Here is a 17,244-nt window from a genome sequence, read left to right on the forward strand (position 1 = left end):
ATCACAAAGTGACCAAAATCTGATCAGCTGATTGCATAATAGGGGACCTTTAAGAAACACAGATTGTGAGGATATTCTTGAGGACCAGTGACAGGAAGACAACACAAAGGTTAAGGACAAGTTGTAACAAGTGTATTTGCTCTATTTCAAAGTGCAAAAGGACACAACACTGGCTGTTAATGAATAGTACACTTTATAATTGCCAGCCAGCCATCATTAGTGTTTGCATCAGGGACGTTTGTACAGTTCTCTGCTAGGGCTGCACGATTTTGGGAAAAAATCTAATTGCGATATTTCTGACAAATATTGCGATTCGAATTGCGATATTAGTTTTGAAGCGACCCAACGGAAGTTTATTGTAAAATGCGGCCATAACTCCGGCTAGGAAGGTGGCATCAACGTGCTCCCGTCTCTAGCGCCCCGCAGCCCGAGCTACGAGTGAAAGAACTAAACTTACATGAAACTCCCGTTGGGTTGCTTTAAAGTCAAGCTTCAGTTTAAAATTCTCCCTGTAATAGAAACACGTGATGGAGCATTACTAACCTGACTCAGAAACCATCTAGAGCTCCATTGGAAGCCATTTTGGAAAGGGCAGGCACTTTGTGACTTTGGCACTTTGACTTGTGTTGAAAAGTGCTATATAAATAAACTTGCCTTGCCTTGCCTTGCCTTGCCTTGCCTTGCCTTGCCTTGCCTTGCCTTGCCTTGCCTTGCCTTGCCTTGCCTTGCCTTGCCTTGCCTTGCCTTGCCTTGCCTTGCCTTGCCTTCAAAAGCACTTGGCAGGTGATAGGATCAATCTGTCTATCACCTTCTATCATGGGCCACTTCTGATTGGTTAACAATGGCTGGTACACGTGGAGCACAGCACTTCTGATTGGTGTGGATGACTGACACACAAGAAGAAGAAACATCGCAGGCTTTGCCATTTGATAATCGCATCATTTCAAATCGCGCATTCAATTTAAAATCGATTAATCGTTCAGCCCTATTGTCTGCCCTCATACATTATTCAGATCGATTTAGAGGCAGACAAAGAACAAACTCAGTGGAACAACATGCCTACAACTCAAATGTGCTTTCTTAAATCATTAGCGCTGTTAGCATGAACCTCATCTTAACCCCGGTGTCTGTTCTCTATTCTGCAGGAGAGGATCTTCCTCAAACTGACCAACTACATCTTCACCGCCATCTTCGTGGCAGAGATGTTCATAAAGGTGAGGAACTGGCAGTAATAATGTCCTTTTAATGTTGTCAATAGAACAGCAAGGATCGAAACATTGCTTGACATTGACAAAGTAAATATATGAAAAGTGAATATTCTTTAATAACAAACCACTTACAAAACAGAAATTTTGTGTAAAGCCAGCTTGTACAACATTGATGTTTTTTACTACACTTAAATTCAGTACCAAAGTATAATGACTAATAATAACACATTTTATTTAAGGGTGCCTTTCATATCAAATGGAAAAACTCCTTTGTGTTTTTGTTGGTGTTAATTGCTCATAACACTTCTGTAATGTTACGTAACCTGTTGAACTCTGAGCTTTCCCTTGTAATGTATTATTTATGTGGTTTTTAAGAATACATTAGTAACGTTCCACTGATGATAGCAATGATGTGACGTGATGTAGAAAAGACATGTATGCACTCTGCCATGAAGTCATCTCTCACTTCTGTGGACATCAGCTCGTAGGAAAGATATCTGTGAGCTCAGGGTTATTTAGTTTGTGACACGAGATCAAACGCTCACATTTAGAGACGGAGACACACACATCTGCAGAGGAGAAGAAGAGACTGTGATAAACACATGCACTGTAAGCCCCAGAGGACACACACACACACACACACACACACACACACACACACACACACACACACACACACGCTGTCTCACAATGCTAAGCGGAGGATTGTCTCGCTATTATTCAAATGTCTCTGAATGGGGGTGTTTGGGGGGGAGGCAGAGGTGAGAAAAGTTCACTGCTGTCACTCATTCAGAGCCGTCTCTATTTTTGGTCGTGGGGGAATTGATGGGTTCATGAACCTATGTCTCACACACACACACACACACACACACACACACACACACACACACACACACACACACACACACACACACACACACACACACACACACACACCATGTATACATCACTTCAGGAGACATTACATTGACTTACATGCATTTCCTGGAGACTTATCCTAACCTTAACCAGAACCAACACATGCCTAACCCTTACCCTAACCCTAACCAAGTCTTCACCCTAAAATTAATGATTCCCCTCATGGGGACCTCCATTTTGTCCCCATAAGGGAGGCGAGTCCCCACACGTGACTGTGTAAACAGATTTAGGTTCCCACAAGTATAGTAATGCTAGGCCACACACACACACACATACACACACACACACACACACACACACACACACACACACACACACACACCTCACTAAAAGTGTGTGTGTGAATGTCTTCCACTACATAGATGAGAGTAACACATGCGTCACTTCCGGGCGAAAATGACAGCCCCGACCACTTTTGTGGGAAACCAACGCTGTCATTTGAACGGCGATCGAGCCTGAAGCCACAGAGCTCTTCTTCTACCGTCCTTTCTTCTTAGAGGAAGTTCAGAAACACTGAACTCTGGATCTGTGTTAATGTTTGAGGTGCAATAAACGACACCGCAGCTTGTTGAAATGATAAAACAATTATTTTCCGCCTCGCTCATGAGAGTAACAGCTGGCGAAATTACAGCCTCGCCTACTGATATTAATGTAACCATATATCGAGCCCGATCGTCGATTTCAAATGATGTAATGTAATTGTTCATCGTAATCGGGCTCTCTGAAGATCAGCAAATCCACGGTTTTCTTACATTTCTGATCGGATTGGCAAAAAGTTCAGAATTTGTATCGACCGCCATTGAAATTACAGCGTTGTTTTCCCCCAAAAGTGGGCGGGGCCGTCATTTTCGCTCGGAAGTGACGCAGGTGTTACTCTCGTATGTGTACCTTAAATATTTAACTTTGTATAAGTTCATGTACACCTAGTAGTTTAGTACTGCTTGTATTTATACTAGATTTAGACGTTGGGCAGTGGGACTAGTGTTTTTCCAATACATTGTAATGATATATGAATGAAAACAGTAGCATCACAACCAAAGACTTGTAATATGTATTTAAAACACTCAATATTATACAAACACATTCAAAAATAACCTGTTTATTCCAGTAGAAACAGCAACGTGTTGTTGTTGATATCTGTGATGTAGACAGTATATTCTGCTGTGCATTGATTAGCATCAGTAATGCATCTCTTACACGAAGGGTTAATAAAACAGGAATAGCTGTGCTGGCCTGATTTAATACGTTTCTGCAGGAACACAAGTCTGTTATTTTCTGGAATTGCTTCATGTGCAGAATAATTGATGAGCGGAGCCTATAGAATTAGAGATGAGGCGCTTTGTGTTCCTCGCTGCAGAGCCAATAAGAAGATGGGTTTATAACAACACACAATCTGCAGAGGGGACACATGTTGATGTAGAGGAGACATGAAGAAGAGGGGACACATGTTGATGTAGAAGAGACATGAAGAAGAGGGGACACATGTTCGAGTAAGAAGAGACATGAAGAAGATGGGGACACATGTTGAGTTAGAAGAGGGGACACATGTTGATGTAGAAGAGACATGAGAAGAGGGGACACATGTTGATGTAGAAGAGACATGAAGAAAGAGGGGACACATGTTGATGTAGAAGAGACATGAAGAAGAGGGGACACATGTTGATGTAGAAGAGACGTGAAGAGAGGGACACATTGTTGATGTAGAAGAGACATGAGAAGAGGGGACACATGTTGATGTAGAAGAGACATGAAGAAGAGGGGACACATGTTGATGTAGAAGAGACATGAAGAAGAGAGGACACATGTTGATGTAGAAGAGACATGAAGAAGAGGGGACCATGTTGATGTAGAAGAGACATGAAGAAGAGGGGACACATGTTGATGTAGAAGAGACATGAAGAAGAGGGGACACATGTTGATGTAGAAGAGACATGAAGAAGAGGGGACACATGTTGATGTAGAAGAGACATGAAGAAGAGGGGACACATGTTGATGTAGAAGAGACATGAAGAAGAGGGACACATGTTGATGTAGAAGAGACATGAAGAAGAGGGGGACACATGTTGATGTAGAAGAGACGATGAAGAAGAGGGGACACATGTTGATGTAGAAGAGACATGAAGAAGAGGGGACACATGTTGAGGTAGAAGAGACATGAAGAAGAGGGACAACATGTGATGTAGAAGAGACTGAAAGAAGAGGGACACATGTTGATGTAGAAGAGACATGAAGAAGAGGGGACACATGTTGATGTAGAAGAGACATGAAGAAGAGGGGACACATGTTGATGTAGAAGAGACATGAGAAGAGGGGACACATGTTGATGTAGAAAGAGACATGAAGAAGAGGGGAACATGTTGATGTAAGAAGAGACATGAAGGAAGAGGGGACACATGGTGATGTAGAAGGAGACATGAAGAAGAGGGGAACACATGTTGATGTAGAAGAGACATGAAGAAGAGGGGACACATGTTGATGTAGAAGAGACATGAAGAAGAGGGAACACATGTTGATGTAGAAGAGACAGTGAATGGACATTGATGTGAAGAGAACATGGAGAAGAGGGGACACAGTTGATGTAGAAGAGACATGAAGAAGAGGGGACACATGTTGATGTAGAAGAGACATGAAGAAGAGGGGACACATGTTGATGTGAAGAGACATGAAGAAGAGAGGACACATGTTGATGTAGAAGAGGGAACATGAAGAATGAAGAGGGACGGGACACATGTTGATGTAGAAGAGGCCATGAAGAAGAGGGGACACATGTCTGATGTAGAAGAGAACAGAAGAAGAGGGGACACAATGTTGATGTAGAAGAGACATGAAGAAGAGGGGACACATGTTGATGTAGAAGAGACATGAAGAAGAGGGGACACATGTTGATGTAGAAGAGGCAGGAAGAAGAGGGGACACATGTTGATGTAGAAGAGACATGAAGAGAGGGGACACCATGTTGATTTAGAAGAGACATGAAGAAGAGGGGACACATGTTGATGTTAGAAGAGACATGAAGAAGAGGGGAACATATGTTGATGAGTCGAATGTAGCAGAAGAGACATGAAGAAGAGGGGACACATGTTGATGTAGAAGAGACATGAAGAAGAGGGGACACATGTTGATGTAGAAGAGACGATGAAGAAGCGGGGACACATGTTGATGTAGAAGAGACATGAAGAAGAGGGGACACATGTTGATGTAGAAGAGACATGAAGAAGAGGGGACACACTGTTGATGTAGAAGAGACATGAAGAAGAGGGGACACAATGTTGATGTAGAAGAGACATGAAGAAGAGGGGACACATGTTGATGTGGAAGAGACATGAAGAAGAGGGGACACATGTTGATATAGAAGAGACATGGAAGAAGAGGGGACACATGTTGATGTAGAAGAGACATGAAGAAGAGGGGACACATGTTGATGTAGAGAGACATGAAGAAGAGGGACACATGTGATGTAGAAGACATGAAGAAGAGGGGACACATGTTGATGTAGAAGAGACATGAAGAAGAGGGGACACATGTTGATGTAGAAGAGACATGAAGAAGAGGGGACACATGTTGATGTAGAAGAGACATGAAGAAGAGGGGACACATGTTGATGTAGAAGAGACATGAAGAAGAGGGGACACATGTGATGTAGAAGAGACATGAAGAAGAGGGGACACATGTTGATGTAGAAGAGACATGAAGAAGAGGGGACACATGTTGATGTAGAAGAGACATGAAGAAGAGGGGACACATGTTGATGTAGAAGAGACATGAAGAAGAGGGGACACATGTTGATGTAGAAGAGACATGAAGAAGAGGGGACACATGTTGATGTAGAAGAGACATGAAGAAGAGGGGACACATGTTGATGTAGAAGAGACATGAAGAAGAGGGGACACATGTTGATGTAGAAGAGACATGAAGAAGAGGGGACACATGTTGATGTAGAAGAGACATGAAGAAGAGGGGACACATGTTGATGTAGAAGAGACATGAAGAAGAGGGGACACATGTTGATGTAGAAGAGACATGAAGAAGAGGGGACACATGTTGATGTAGAAGAGACATGAAGAAGAGGGGACACATGTTGATGTAGAAGAGACATGAAGAAGAGGGGACCACATGTTGATTGTAGAAGAGACATGAAGACGAGGGGGACACATGTTGATGTAGATGAGACATGAAGAAGAGGGGACACATGTTGATGTAAGAAGAGACATGAAGAAGAGGGGACACATGTTGATGTAGAAGAGACATGAAGAAGAGGGGACACATGTTGATGTAGAAGAGACATGAAGAAGAGGGGACACATGTTGATGTAGAAGAGACATGAAGAAGAGGGGACACATGTTGATGTAGAAGAGACATGAAGAAGAGGGGACACATGTTGATGTAGAAGAGACATGAAGAAGAGGGGACACATGTTGATGTAGAAGAGACATGAAGAAGAGGGGACACATGTTGATGTAGAAGAGACATGAAGAAGAGGGGACACATGTTGATGTAGAAGAGACATGAAGAAGAGGGGACACATGTTGATGTAGAAGAGACATGAAGAAGAGGGGACACATGTTGATGTAGATGAGACATGAAGAAGAGGGGACACATGTTGATGTAGAAGAGACATGAAGAAGTGGATTTTGCATACTGGGTGCCCTGTAACTCGGTCTGTCCCCTCTGGCTGCAGATCGTGTCTCTGGGTTGGTGCTTCGGGGACAAGTCGTACCTGAGGAGCAGCTGGAACCTTCTGGACGGGATGCTGGTGATGATCTCCGTCATCGACATCCTCGTCTCTCTCCTCTCAAACTCCGGCACCAAGATCCTCGGCATGCTGAGAGTGCTGCGGCTCCTCAGGACCCTCAGACCCCTACGGTGAGGAAAATGCCTTTATACACACACACACACACACACACACACACACACACACACACACACACACTGAGAAACACCCAGGCTCCGTGCAACACACAATATAACACACATGTTTACTTGCATATACAATAATGCACTTAAAAATGTAAATAGGTACAGTAAACTATGTACGTGTGAAATAAGATATAACATAGCAATAGGAAGATATCTGGACGTCCTTGCGGAGAGATATTAACCTCTGTGCATCATTTTAAAAATGGATACAACCCCTAACCCTAACCCTATATATATATAAATATATATATATATATGCGTGCAAAACTAATATATAAATGTTATTTTTTCATATTTGTTCCCAACATTATTCCTATGTTTCATTTGACTGTCTGGGATCAATAATTAGAAACCTGGAAAATAGCCCGTTGTGCGAACATGCCAAAATGACTCTTTGCCAAAGCTTCAAATTAAAAGCCCAAAATGCATCGTATTATTCTTTAATGGGGTAAAAACAAATGAATGGAGACTCTTTAGTCTCGAGGCTTTGATTGAGGCACTTCATTAAAACCCTATTTTGAGAGCCTGGAACTCAGTGACGCTCAAACCCTGAAGTGTTCGCCACACGCTGTAACACACGCCCACAATGTGATATTTAATAATTAAAGAGCTGTGTGTGTGTGTGTGTGTGTGTGTGTGTGTGTGTGTGTGTGTGTGTGTGTGTGTGTGTGTGTGTGTGTGTGTGTGTGTGTGTGTGTGTGTGTGTGTGTGTGTGTGTGTGGTGTGTGTGTGTGTGTGTGTGTGTGTGGTGTGTGTGTGTGTGTGTGTGTGTGTGTGTGTGTGTGTGTGTGTGTGTGTGTGTGTGTGTGTGTGTGTGTGTGTGTGTGTGTGTGTGTGTGTGTGTGTGTGTGTGTGTGTGTGTGTGTGTGTGTGTGTGTGTGTGTGTGTGTGTGGTCGTGTTTATTTGAGCGGAATTGAGGCGGAAATAACCAATTTGGAGATTTTGTTTGTTCTTACATCCAAATATGTGTGTGTGTGGGTGCAGAGGGGAATGGAGAACGTGTGTTTCTGCAAGTGTGTGTATGGCCTGTTGGTGTGTGTGTAATCTGTGTGTGTGTCGTCACGCTTGGCTTCTCGTCTCCTCTCGTGAAGAGAAGCTCTCTTTAATATTTATCACAGAGAAACACGCAAATCAAATATTCATTTTCATCCCACCGACAAATGTTCTCTGTCTGCTTTTGGCTTTCTTCGCTCTCACCTCTGACTCGAAAGAGAAATGTCTCTTTTGTGCAATCTGACCCATTCTCAAAATGTTGTATTTGATTCATATAATTTCTTCGCCCATACAGCACACGCACTTTCTGCAAAAAGAAACCAGCTTTTTGTCCATGCATTATAAATAAATGAAGACACAAAAACATGCCTTTTTAAGACCATTCACATGCACTAAAAACGGCCTCTTCCATACGTTCATTGTTGGGATTTGAGGCAGCAGTCCGGTTCTGAGACACCGGCTTCCAGTCGGCCAAAGAATTGATTTTAAAATACTACTGCTAGTTTTTAAATCACTAAATGGCTTAGGACCGAGGTGTGTAGACGACCTCCTCCAGCACTATGAAGCATCCAGGCGTCTCAGGCCTTCTGGGTCGGGTCTGCTCTCTGTTCCGAGAATAACCACTAAACATGGAAACCAGCTTTTAGTTATTACGCCCCAACAATCTGGAACGAACTTCCTAAATCGAGCACGTCCACCGAAACACTTCCTATTTTTAAATCCCGACTAAAAACGCACCTATTTTAATTGAGCGGCCCATACTCACAAGTATGCCTTTCAGTCATGTATTCTGTACCTGCCGTGTTTATTCATTTATTTCATTATCTTTGCTTTTAATGATGTATTTGTTCTTAACTGTCTTTTGTTTTTATTATGTAAAGCACTTTGAAGCGCCACGTGCTGAAAAGTGCTTTGGCCTTGCCTTGCTAACTAGAAGGCAACTGAAAGGGCAAGGCTGTTTTCTTGAGTAAAGCATAATGGATAAATCTAGTCATTTTTTCCGTGTCAATGCTCCACATTTCCTCTAAGTTTCATCAAATGGTGCCAGCAGTTTGCCGTAACCATGCGTACAAACAAACGAATGAAGCAGGAACACTTTTACTGCAGTACACGTAACAGTTTCTTTGACATCATACAAGTTGTTTGTAATTAGATGTGCTGTGACATCTCTCTCTGCTTTAATCCCCACTGAGGCGCATTAACGTCAGGCAGGGGGGTCTTACAGTCAGATTAGAAAACATGAAGCAATTACACACGGACAAATGTGACGTTTTGACGGTAAATATTCTCCAGAGCTAAGGTGGTCTTCAGTTTGAGAGAAATGCAAAATGGCAGCGAGAGAAGCAGGATTATGAGAGTGGGATCTGGGCTGAGGCTGCAGACGAGTTATAGTTGAAGTCATTCTTTATTAAGTGTGGATCCAGAAGGAGGAGCAAAGCATTAAAGGATTCAGCGTATTCATGTTCTGTAGACGGCAGGTATTTAAAAGCCTGTTCGAGGAGTTACTGCTCAGGTTGTATTGAAGACGTGTTTTTCTTAAAGGGGACCTATCATGCAAAATGCACTTTGTGATGTGTTTAATACATAAATACGTGTCCCCGGTGCGTCGGGGAACTCACGAAGCGTCAGAAAGTAAAACCCTCTCTCTTTTCCTCCGTACCCAAATCTTTTAAAAACAGGTGTACAGCGAGCGGATACAGATTCCATCCGCTGTGACGTCGGCGGACGCACAGAAAGTTGCTATCAGAAACAATGCCTGCCGTGTTTTGGACGTAATCTGGTCTTTGTTTACATTAGCATCGCTAACACTCAGAGCTAACCTGTACTGGAGAGCAAAGAACTCACCTTGTGATAAATCTTAGAGAGAAAAAGCATTTGAGCTCCAGACTGTTTCAGAGATAATCCTTGATGTGGTTTAGAACAGGATGAGCTCCGCCTCCTCTTCTTTATTTTTTTCAAGCTAAGGACCCAAAATCTGCGTTTCTCTAACAGGGCTGCAACAGAGGGGTTTGAGCAGTGTGAGATATGGCTCTACAATATGTTTCAAATACAGCATGACAGGTCCACTTTGATTTGGGGAGATACTGTACGAATGCTTCTGCAAAACACAACAACACAAACCCTATTTTGGCGTTTCTTAAATTGCTACTTCTGTACTTACTTTCTTCAGCTTTGAGTTACTTAGGTCACGTAACTCTATACTGGCGTCTAAAAGCAGTTGGTCGTCTGTAAGGACCTGTGTGTGGTGTGTGTGTGTGTGTGTGTGTGTGTGTTGTGTGTGTGTGTGTGTGTGTGTGTGTGGTGTGTGTGTGTGTGTGTGTGTGGTGTGTGTGTGTGTGTGTGTGTGTGTGTGTGTGTGTGTGGGTGTGTGTGTGTGTGTGTGTGTGTGTGTGTGTGTGTGTGTGTGTGTGTGTGGTGGTGTGTTGTGTGTGGTGTGTGTGTGTGTGTGGGTGTGTGTGTGTGTGTGTGTGTGTGTGTGTGTGTGTGTGTGGTGTGTGTGTGCTGTGTGTGGTGTGTGTGTGTGTGTGTGTGTGTTGTGTGTGTGTGTGTGTGTGTGTGTGTGTGTGTGTGTGTGTGTGTGTGTGTGTGTGTGTGTGTGTGTGTGTGTGTGTGTGTGGTGTGTGTGTGTTGTGTGTGTGTGTGTGTGTGTGTGTGTGTGTGTGTGGTGTGTGTGGTGACCATTCTGCAGAAGGTTGAGACATAAAGACGAAGCCTACACTCTTCTCCCTCCGGCTCCTCCATTTCTTTTTTTTGTTGTATTTGTGTCATATGCTAATCGACTGTGGAGAAGAGTGTGTGTGTCCTTCGTCTTCAGAGTGTGTGTCCTTCGTCATCAGAGTGTGTCCTTCGTCATCAGAGTGTGTGTCCTTCGTCATCAGACTGTGTCCTTTGTCATCAGACTGTGTGTCCTTCGTCATCAGACTGTGTGTCCTTTGTCTTCAGAGTGTGTCCTTCGTCATCAGAGTGTGTGTCCTTCGTCATCAGAGTGTGTGTCCTTCGTCATCAGAGTGTGTGTCCTTCGTCATCAGAGTGTGTGTCCTTCGTCTTCAGAGTGTGTGTCCTTCGTCTTCAGAGTGTGTCCTTCGTCATCAGAGTGTGTGTCCTTCGTCTTCAGAGTGTGTGTCCTTCGTCATCAGAGTGTGTGTCCTTCGTCTTCAGACTGTGTGTCCTTCGTCATCAGTGTGTGTCCTTCGTCATCAGAGTGTCTTGACTCTGAATGAGAGGCTCATCTTTTCTCCTTAATCAGCCGTTTTCGCCTCTCAGTGTTTGTTGAGTTGCAGCTCAGAAGGAGGACACGGTGTAAAGAGCAGCGGCGTGTGGAAACATTTCATTTGGCAGGTAGAGTTTGATCTGAGCGACTAAACGATGTGTTTTTGTCCTTGATGGACTTTGCAAACTCGCTTACTTCCTAACTTTTACACGTTTTTTTACTCTTAAAAGCCTGAAACGCCTCCATTGGACTCCTTTGTTTACTTTCCTACCATAGGGACCTCACTATGTAGCACTCGCGCTCCTATTGGCTAGCGCTCCAGCACATTGTATGTGATAGGCTAAGAGGCGGGACATCTCTAAGCGGTTGACCAATCACAACAGAGCCAGCCAGCTAACCAATCAGAGCAGACTGGCTCTGGTTTCAGACAGAGGGTGAAAAGAGGTGCTGCAGCAAAGTAGAGACACTACATACTACATACTGATATACACCTGAACATCAGCAGGAGAGGACTCTTTAAAGTAGAGACACTACATACTGATATACACCTGAACATCAGCAGGAGAGGACTCTTTAAAGTAGAGACACTACATACTGATATACACCTGGACATCAGCAGGAGAGGACTCTTTAAAGTAGAGGACCCTACATACTGATATACACCTGAACATCAGCAGGAGAGGACTCTTTAAAGTAGAGACACTACATACTGATATACACCTGGACATCAGCAGGAGAGGACTCTTTAAAGTAGAGACACTACATACTGATATACACCTGAACATCAGCAGGAGAGGACTCTTTAAAGTAGAGACACTACATACTGATATACACCTGAATATCAGCAGGAGAGGACTATTTAAAGTAGACACACTCCATCCATACTGATATACACCTGAACATCAGCAGGAGAGGACTCTTTAAAGTAGAGACCCTACATACTGATATACACCTGAACATCAGCAGGAGAGGACTCTTTAAAGTAGAGACACTACATACTGATATACACCTGAACATCAGCAGGAGAGGACTCTTTAAAGTAGAGACACTACATACTGATATACACCTGAACATCAGCAGGAGAGGACTCTTTAAAGTAGAGACACTACATACTGATATACACCTGAACATCAGCAGGAGAGGACTCTTTAAAGTAGAGACACTACATACTGATATACACCTGAACATCAGCAGGAGAGGACTTCTTTAAAGTAGAGACACTACACTACTGATATACACCTGAACATCAGCAGGAGAGGACTCTTTAAAGTAGAGACACTACATACTGATATACACCTGAACATCAGCAGGAGAGGACTCTTTAAAGTAGAGACACTACATACTGATATACACCTGAACATCAGCAGGAGAGGACTCTTTAAAGTAGAGACACTACATACTGATATACACCTGAACATCAGCAGGAGAGGACTCTTTAAAGTAGAGACACTACATACTGATATACACCTGAACATCAGCAGGAGAGGACTCTTTAAAGTAGAGACACTACATACTGATATACACCTGAACATCAGCAGGAGAGGACTCTTTAAAGTAGAGACACTACATACTGATATACACCTGAACATCAGCAGGAGAGGACTCTTTAAAGTAGAGACACTACATACTGATATACACCTAAACATCAGCAGGAGAGGACTCTTTAAAGTAGAGACACTACATACTGATATACACCTGCAATATCAGCAGGAGAGGACTCTTTAAAGTAGAGACACTACATACTGATATACATCTGAACATCAGCAGGAGAGGACTCTTTAAAGTAGAGACACTACATACTGATATACACCTGAACATCAGCAGGAGAGGACTCTTTAAAGTAGAGACACTACATACTGATATACACCTGAACATCAGCAGGAGAGGACTCTTTAAAGTAGAGACACTACATACTGATATACACCTAACATCAGCAGGAGAGGACTCTTTAAAGTAGAGACACTACATACTGATACACCTGAACATCAGCAGGAGAGGACTCTTTAAAGCCTGCTGATGTTCAGGTGTATATCAGCAGGAGAGGACTCTTTAAAGTAGAGACACTACATACTGATATACACCTGAACATCAGCAGGAGAGGACTCTTTAAAGTAGAGACACTACATACTGATATACACCTGAACATCAGCAGGAGAGGACTCTTTAAAGTAGAGACCCTACAAGTGTATACTTATGTCTGCATTTATTTGCACCATTGTGTCCTTTGCATATTTTATTATATTTATATGTATGTCTTTTAGTTTATTGTATGTTGCATTGTTGTTCATTGCTAAAACGACGCTGCATATGACAATAAAGGCTTTGAATATTCCAAATTGCCTTTTAAAGAAGGATTCAACAAGCATCTGGAACTCTTTGGAGTGTGTTGCATTCCTGTTTCGCTGTAAAATATATGTGTAGTTGCTCAAACAGAGCGGTTATCCTTCTTCTCTGTTATAAAACACTTCAGGTCCTCCTCTGCGGAGGAATGCAATGCAAACATACCAGCACTGCTGCATCAGATCTAACAGGAGACACCAGCGTCCTCTATAGAGCACCAGTGGTACTGCATCCCAGAATGCTTTGCAGCAGAGTGATGAGGTTTAGCGCAGTGATCGGGCGTATTGATCTGTGGCCTCGTGGCGGCTGGTCTTTTATTACCTCATGTTTTCTTTTAATGTGTTATTGACTGTCTGCACACAGAGCAGCTGATCTCTGACAGACTGAAGCTGCTCTGTTTCAAGATTCAAGTTGCAAGGCTTTATTGTCATTTGTACAGTAGCTTCAGTGTAGATATGGCACAGTCACGTGTGGGGACTCGCCTCCCTTATGGGGACAAAATGGAGGTCCCCATGAGGGGAATCATTAATATTAGGGTGAAGACTTGGTTAGGGTTAGGTTAAGGTTAAGGGTAAGGGTAAGGTTAAGGGTTAGGGTTAGGCATGTGTTGGTTAAGGTTAAGGTTAGGATAAGTCTCCAGGAAATGAATGTAAGTCAATGTAATGTCCCCTGAAGTGATGTATACATGGTGTGTGTGTGTGTGTGTGTCACCGTGTGAGAGAAGCTCAGCTGCAGTGCTGTGCAACTAATTAATATTGGATTTTAATTTATATATATATTAAGTTTAATGTTGTACTTTTTTGTTATTTTATATTAATTGGTTTTATATTTATTTATTGTATTCTTCTTTATTCAGTCCTGTGTTTATTGACTTCTATTGGTTTTAAGTGTTGTGTGTATTTTATTTTATTCTATTTTTTATTATTCCTATTTAATATTGTTTTATTCAGACCTGTATTTATTTACTATTACACAGAAGTGTGTTTCCTGTGTTCTACCCGTGGTATTTATTACCTGTGAAGGATGGGACGTTTGGTTTAGAGTCTGTTGTTTGTGTAGCACTTTATAGTTCTTTATAAATTAGACGTTTGTTTCCTTAAATGCAGAAATAAGAGAAAAATATGTTTTTTTTTAAAAAATAAGTGCAGCAATGAATTCCTTAATGTACTGAGAAACCGTGTGTGTGTGTGTGTGTGTGTGTGTGTGTGTGTGTGTGTGTGTGTGTGTGTGTGTGTGTGTGTGTGTGTGTGTGTGTGTGTGTGTGTGTGTGTGTGTGTGTGTGTGTGTGTGTGTGTGTGTGTGTGTGTGTGTGTGTGTGTGTGTGTGTGTGTGGTGTGTGTGTGTGTGTGTGTGTGTGTGTGTGTGTGTGTGTGTGTGTGTGTGGTGTGTGTGTGTGTGTGTGTGTGTGTGTGTGTGTGTGTGTGTGTGTGTGTGTGTGTGTGTGTGTGTGTGTTGGAGATTTGGAGGGATAACTGGTCCGCTTTTCAAATCTCCGCGCGTTCCTATGAAGCTGGTTATAATACAGGAAGGAATCCATATCTACAAAGTAACCGTTCTACTTTAATGGCAATATGACAATGCAATACAATCATTACAATACAACATGATATCTAACAGTGTGTGTGTGTGTGTGTGTGCGCCTGGGGGGTGAGTGTGGAGCGCTGCAGGCATCCCTGCTCCATCTGGTCTGAGCTGTGACTGACCTTAGAGTGGCCTACACACACACACACACACACACACACACTAACCCCCTGTCTCCTGCTGTGTTCTCAGAGTGATCAGCAGGGCTCCGGGGCTGAAACTCGTGGTGGAGACTCTGATGTCGTCGCTGAAGCCGATCGGGAACATCGTGGTGATCTGCTGCGCCTTCTTCATCATCTTCGGCATCCTGGGAGTGCAGGTGAGAGGGAAACACACACACACACACGCACACACACACACACACACACGATGAGAAAGCACTAAAACAGTCCTGACAGTGGTGACTAAGAAATATTAACCTCCTGCTGCGACAGTTTGACAAACACTCCCACAATAATTCACTTTCTCTGTACTACTTACATCCTAAAGTCCCTGCAGATAGCAGTGCTGTAGTGATATGATCAGTGGTGACAAATATATATTATCCTCCTGCTGCAAATGATTGAAAAATACTCCCACAACTGTAGGTATATGATCAGGGGTAAGTGTGTATGAACATTTGTGAAATCATCCCTCTGTTTTATTCATGAGTCATTGTCTCGTTATCAGCGTTAATTGAACTCTAAATATATGAATGCTTAGGTTTTGGGTTTTCTTAATTATTTGAATTAATTTATACATGTTTTCATTTTGTATTTCAGTTTTTTTAAATGTTGGCTCTTATTAAAAAACATTACCTATGCTAAAATAAAAATGTTTTTCAATAAATAATAAATAATTAAAAAAAAGTCAATAAACACAAACCTCTGGGTGTTTCTCAATGTCGAGGACGCTTCCTTGGTAGCACATGTCTTCCGAGTCAGGTCCTTCAGAGTCAGGCAAGAATCCTTCCTAGCCTCGGAAAACGAAGAATGGTGGAACAGGTGTGCGTCATATGCGAGGCCCCGCCTTAGATGGAGCGCCATTTCCGCCAAAGATTTTGGAAATTGGTCCGTGCGCAAAGCATTGTGGGGATTTTAAGACCGCGGAGGATACACATGTGCAGCCTCGAAATTTCCCGCAACGAAGGACGCCGGGCTCGGTAGAACTCCAAGCATCCTGAACATTGGAACAGTCCTTCGGCGGGACTCGATGACGTAGCGTCCTTGAAATAGTGGCTCTGGAGAAGAATAAAAAAAAAAATATATATATATAAGAAATAAAAATCTAATTATGTTATTAACAATTAAAGCACTTCTGTAAAATGAAATAAACGGACAAATACAAAGTAAGAAAAGCTTAATGTATGCTTATCTGGTTTGGATGGAGGAGCCCGAGGACACAGCAATCCCAACGAGCCGTGTGGCCTTCAGGCTCCTGTCCATCAGCGTCTTTACGTCCATAAACCTTCTGTATAAGTGAAGCAGCATCTCAAAGGGTTAATGAGGAGGAACAAGCTGTCGGTCGTTAAAAGAGGGGCGGGGAGTTCACTGCATAGCCCTCAACCTTCACATGTCGTAATGTTTCCAGAACATAAGTACACATTCACTGACCTGTGATTAATGTCTGGTTTATTATTCACCAAGGAGCCTTTACTGTCTTTTGCACTAGAGCAGGGGGTCAAACTCACATACTCAGTGGGCCAACATTTAAAAATGGGTGCTAGTCGAGGGCCGGACTGGTTCAATGTTTATTGTAGAACTTATTGAAATGAACTTATTGCACATATTAAACCTGGAACTAACAAAGCTTCAATTATTGCCTATAAAAACAACATTAAACATTAAATAATCAGCTGCATTCATTTCTCATGGCTCTATCTGCAGCTTTTCCAGAGTCATTTCTTATGAGTACATTTTCCCCACAGGCCAACAACAGCTTCAACAAAACTATTCCCCTCAGAGAGAAAACCAAACATGCCCTGTTGTCCTGAGAGAAAGTGCAGAAGGAAACATCCATTGAACTCAGTGTGCTGCTCTGTGATGCTAGTTCAGATACTTGGCGTCTCATCTTGGGTGCAAGGTCATCAATGTTTG

General features: G+C 42.7%; 1 protein-coding gene across 1 annotated transcript in view; it reads left to right on the forward strand.

Moving 5' to 3' along the window:
* The window catches only part of LOC117534271 (voltage-dependent T-type calcium channel subunit alpha-1G-like), a gene marked incomplete at both ends in the record, with an annotated part of 79,026 nt that overhangs the window by 28,763 nt on the left and 33,019 nt on the right, over positions 1 to 17,244 (forward strand). The window contains 3 exon segments of the mRNA XM_034198466.1: positions 1,146 to 1,214; positions 6,805 to 6,989; positions 15,362 to 15,488. Of these exon segments, the coding sequence (XP_034054357.1) occupies positions 1,146 to 1,214; positions 6,805 to 6,989; positions 15,362 to 15,488 (381 nt within the window).

This window comes from Gymnodraco acuticeps, unplaced genomic scaffold (genome assembly GCF_902827175.1).
Source record: "Gymnodraco acuticeps unplaced genomic scaffold, fGymAcu1.1, whole genome shotgun sequence".
Lineage (NCBI taxonomy): Eukaryota > Metazoa > Chordata > Actinopteri > Perciformes > Bathydraconidae > Gymnodraco > Gymnodraco acuticeps.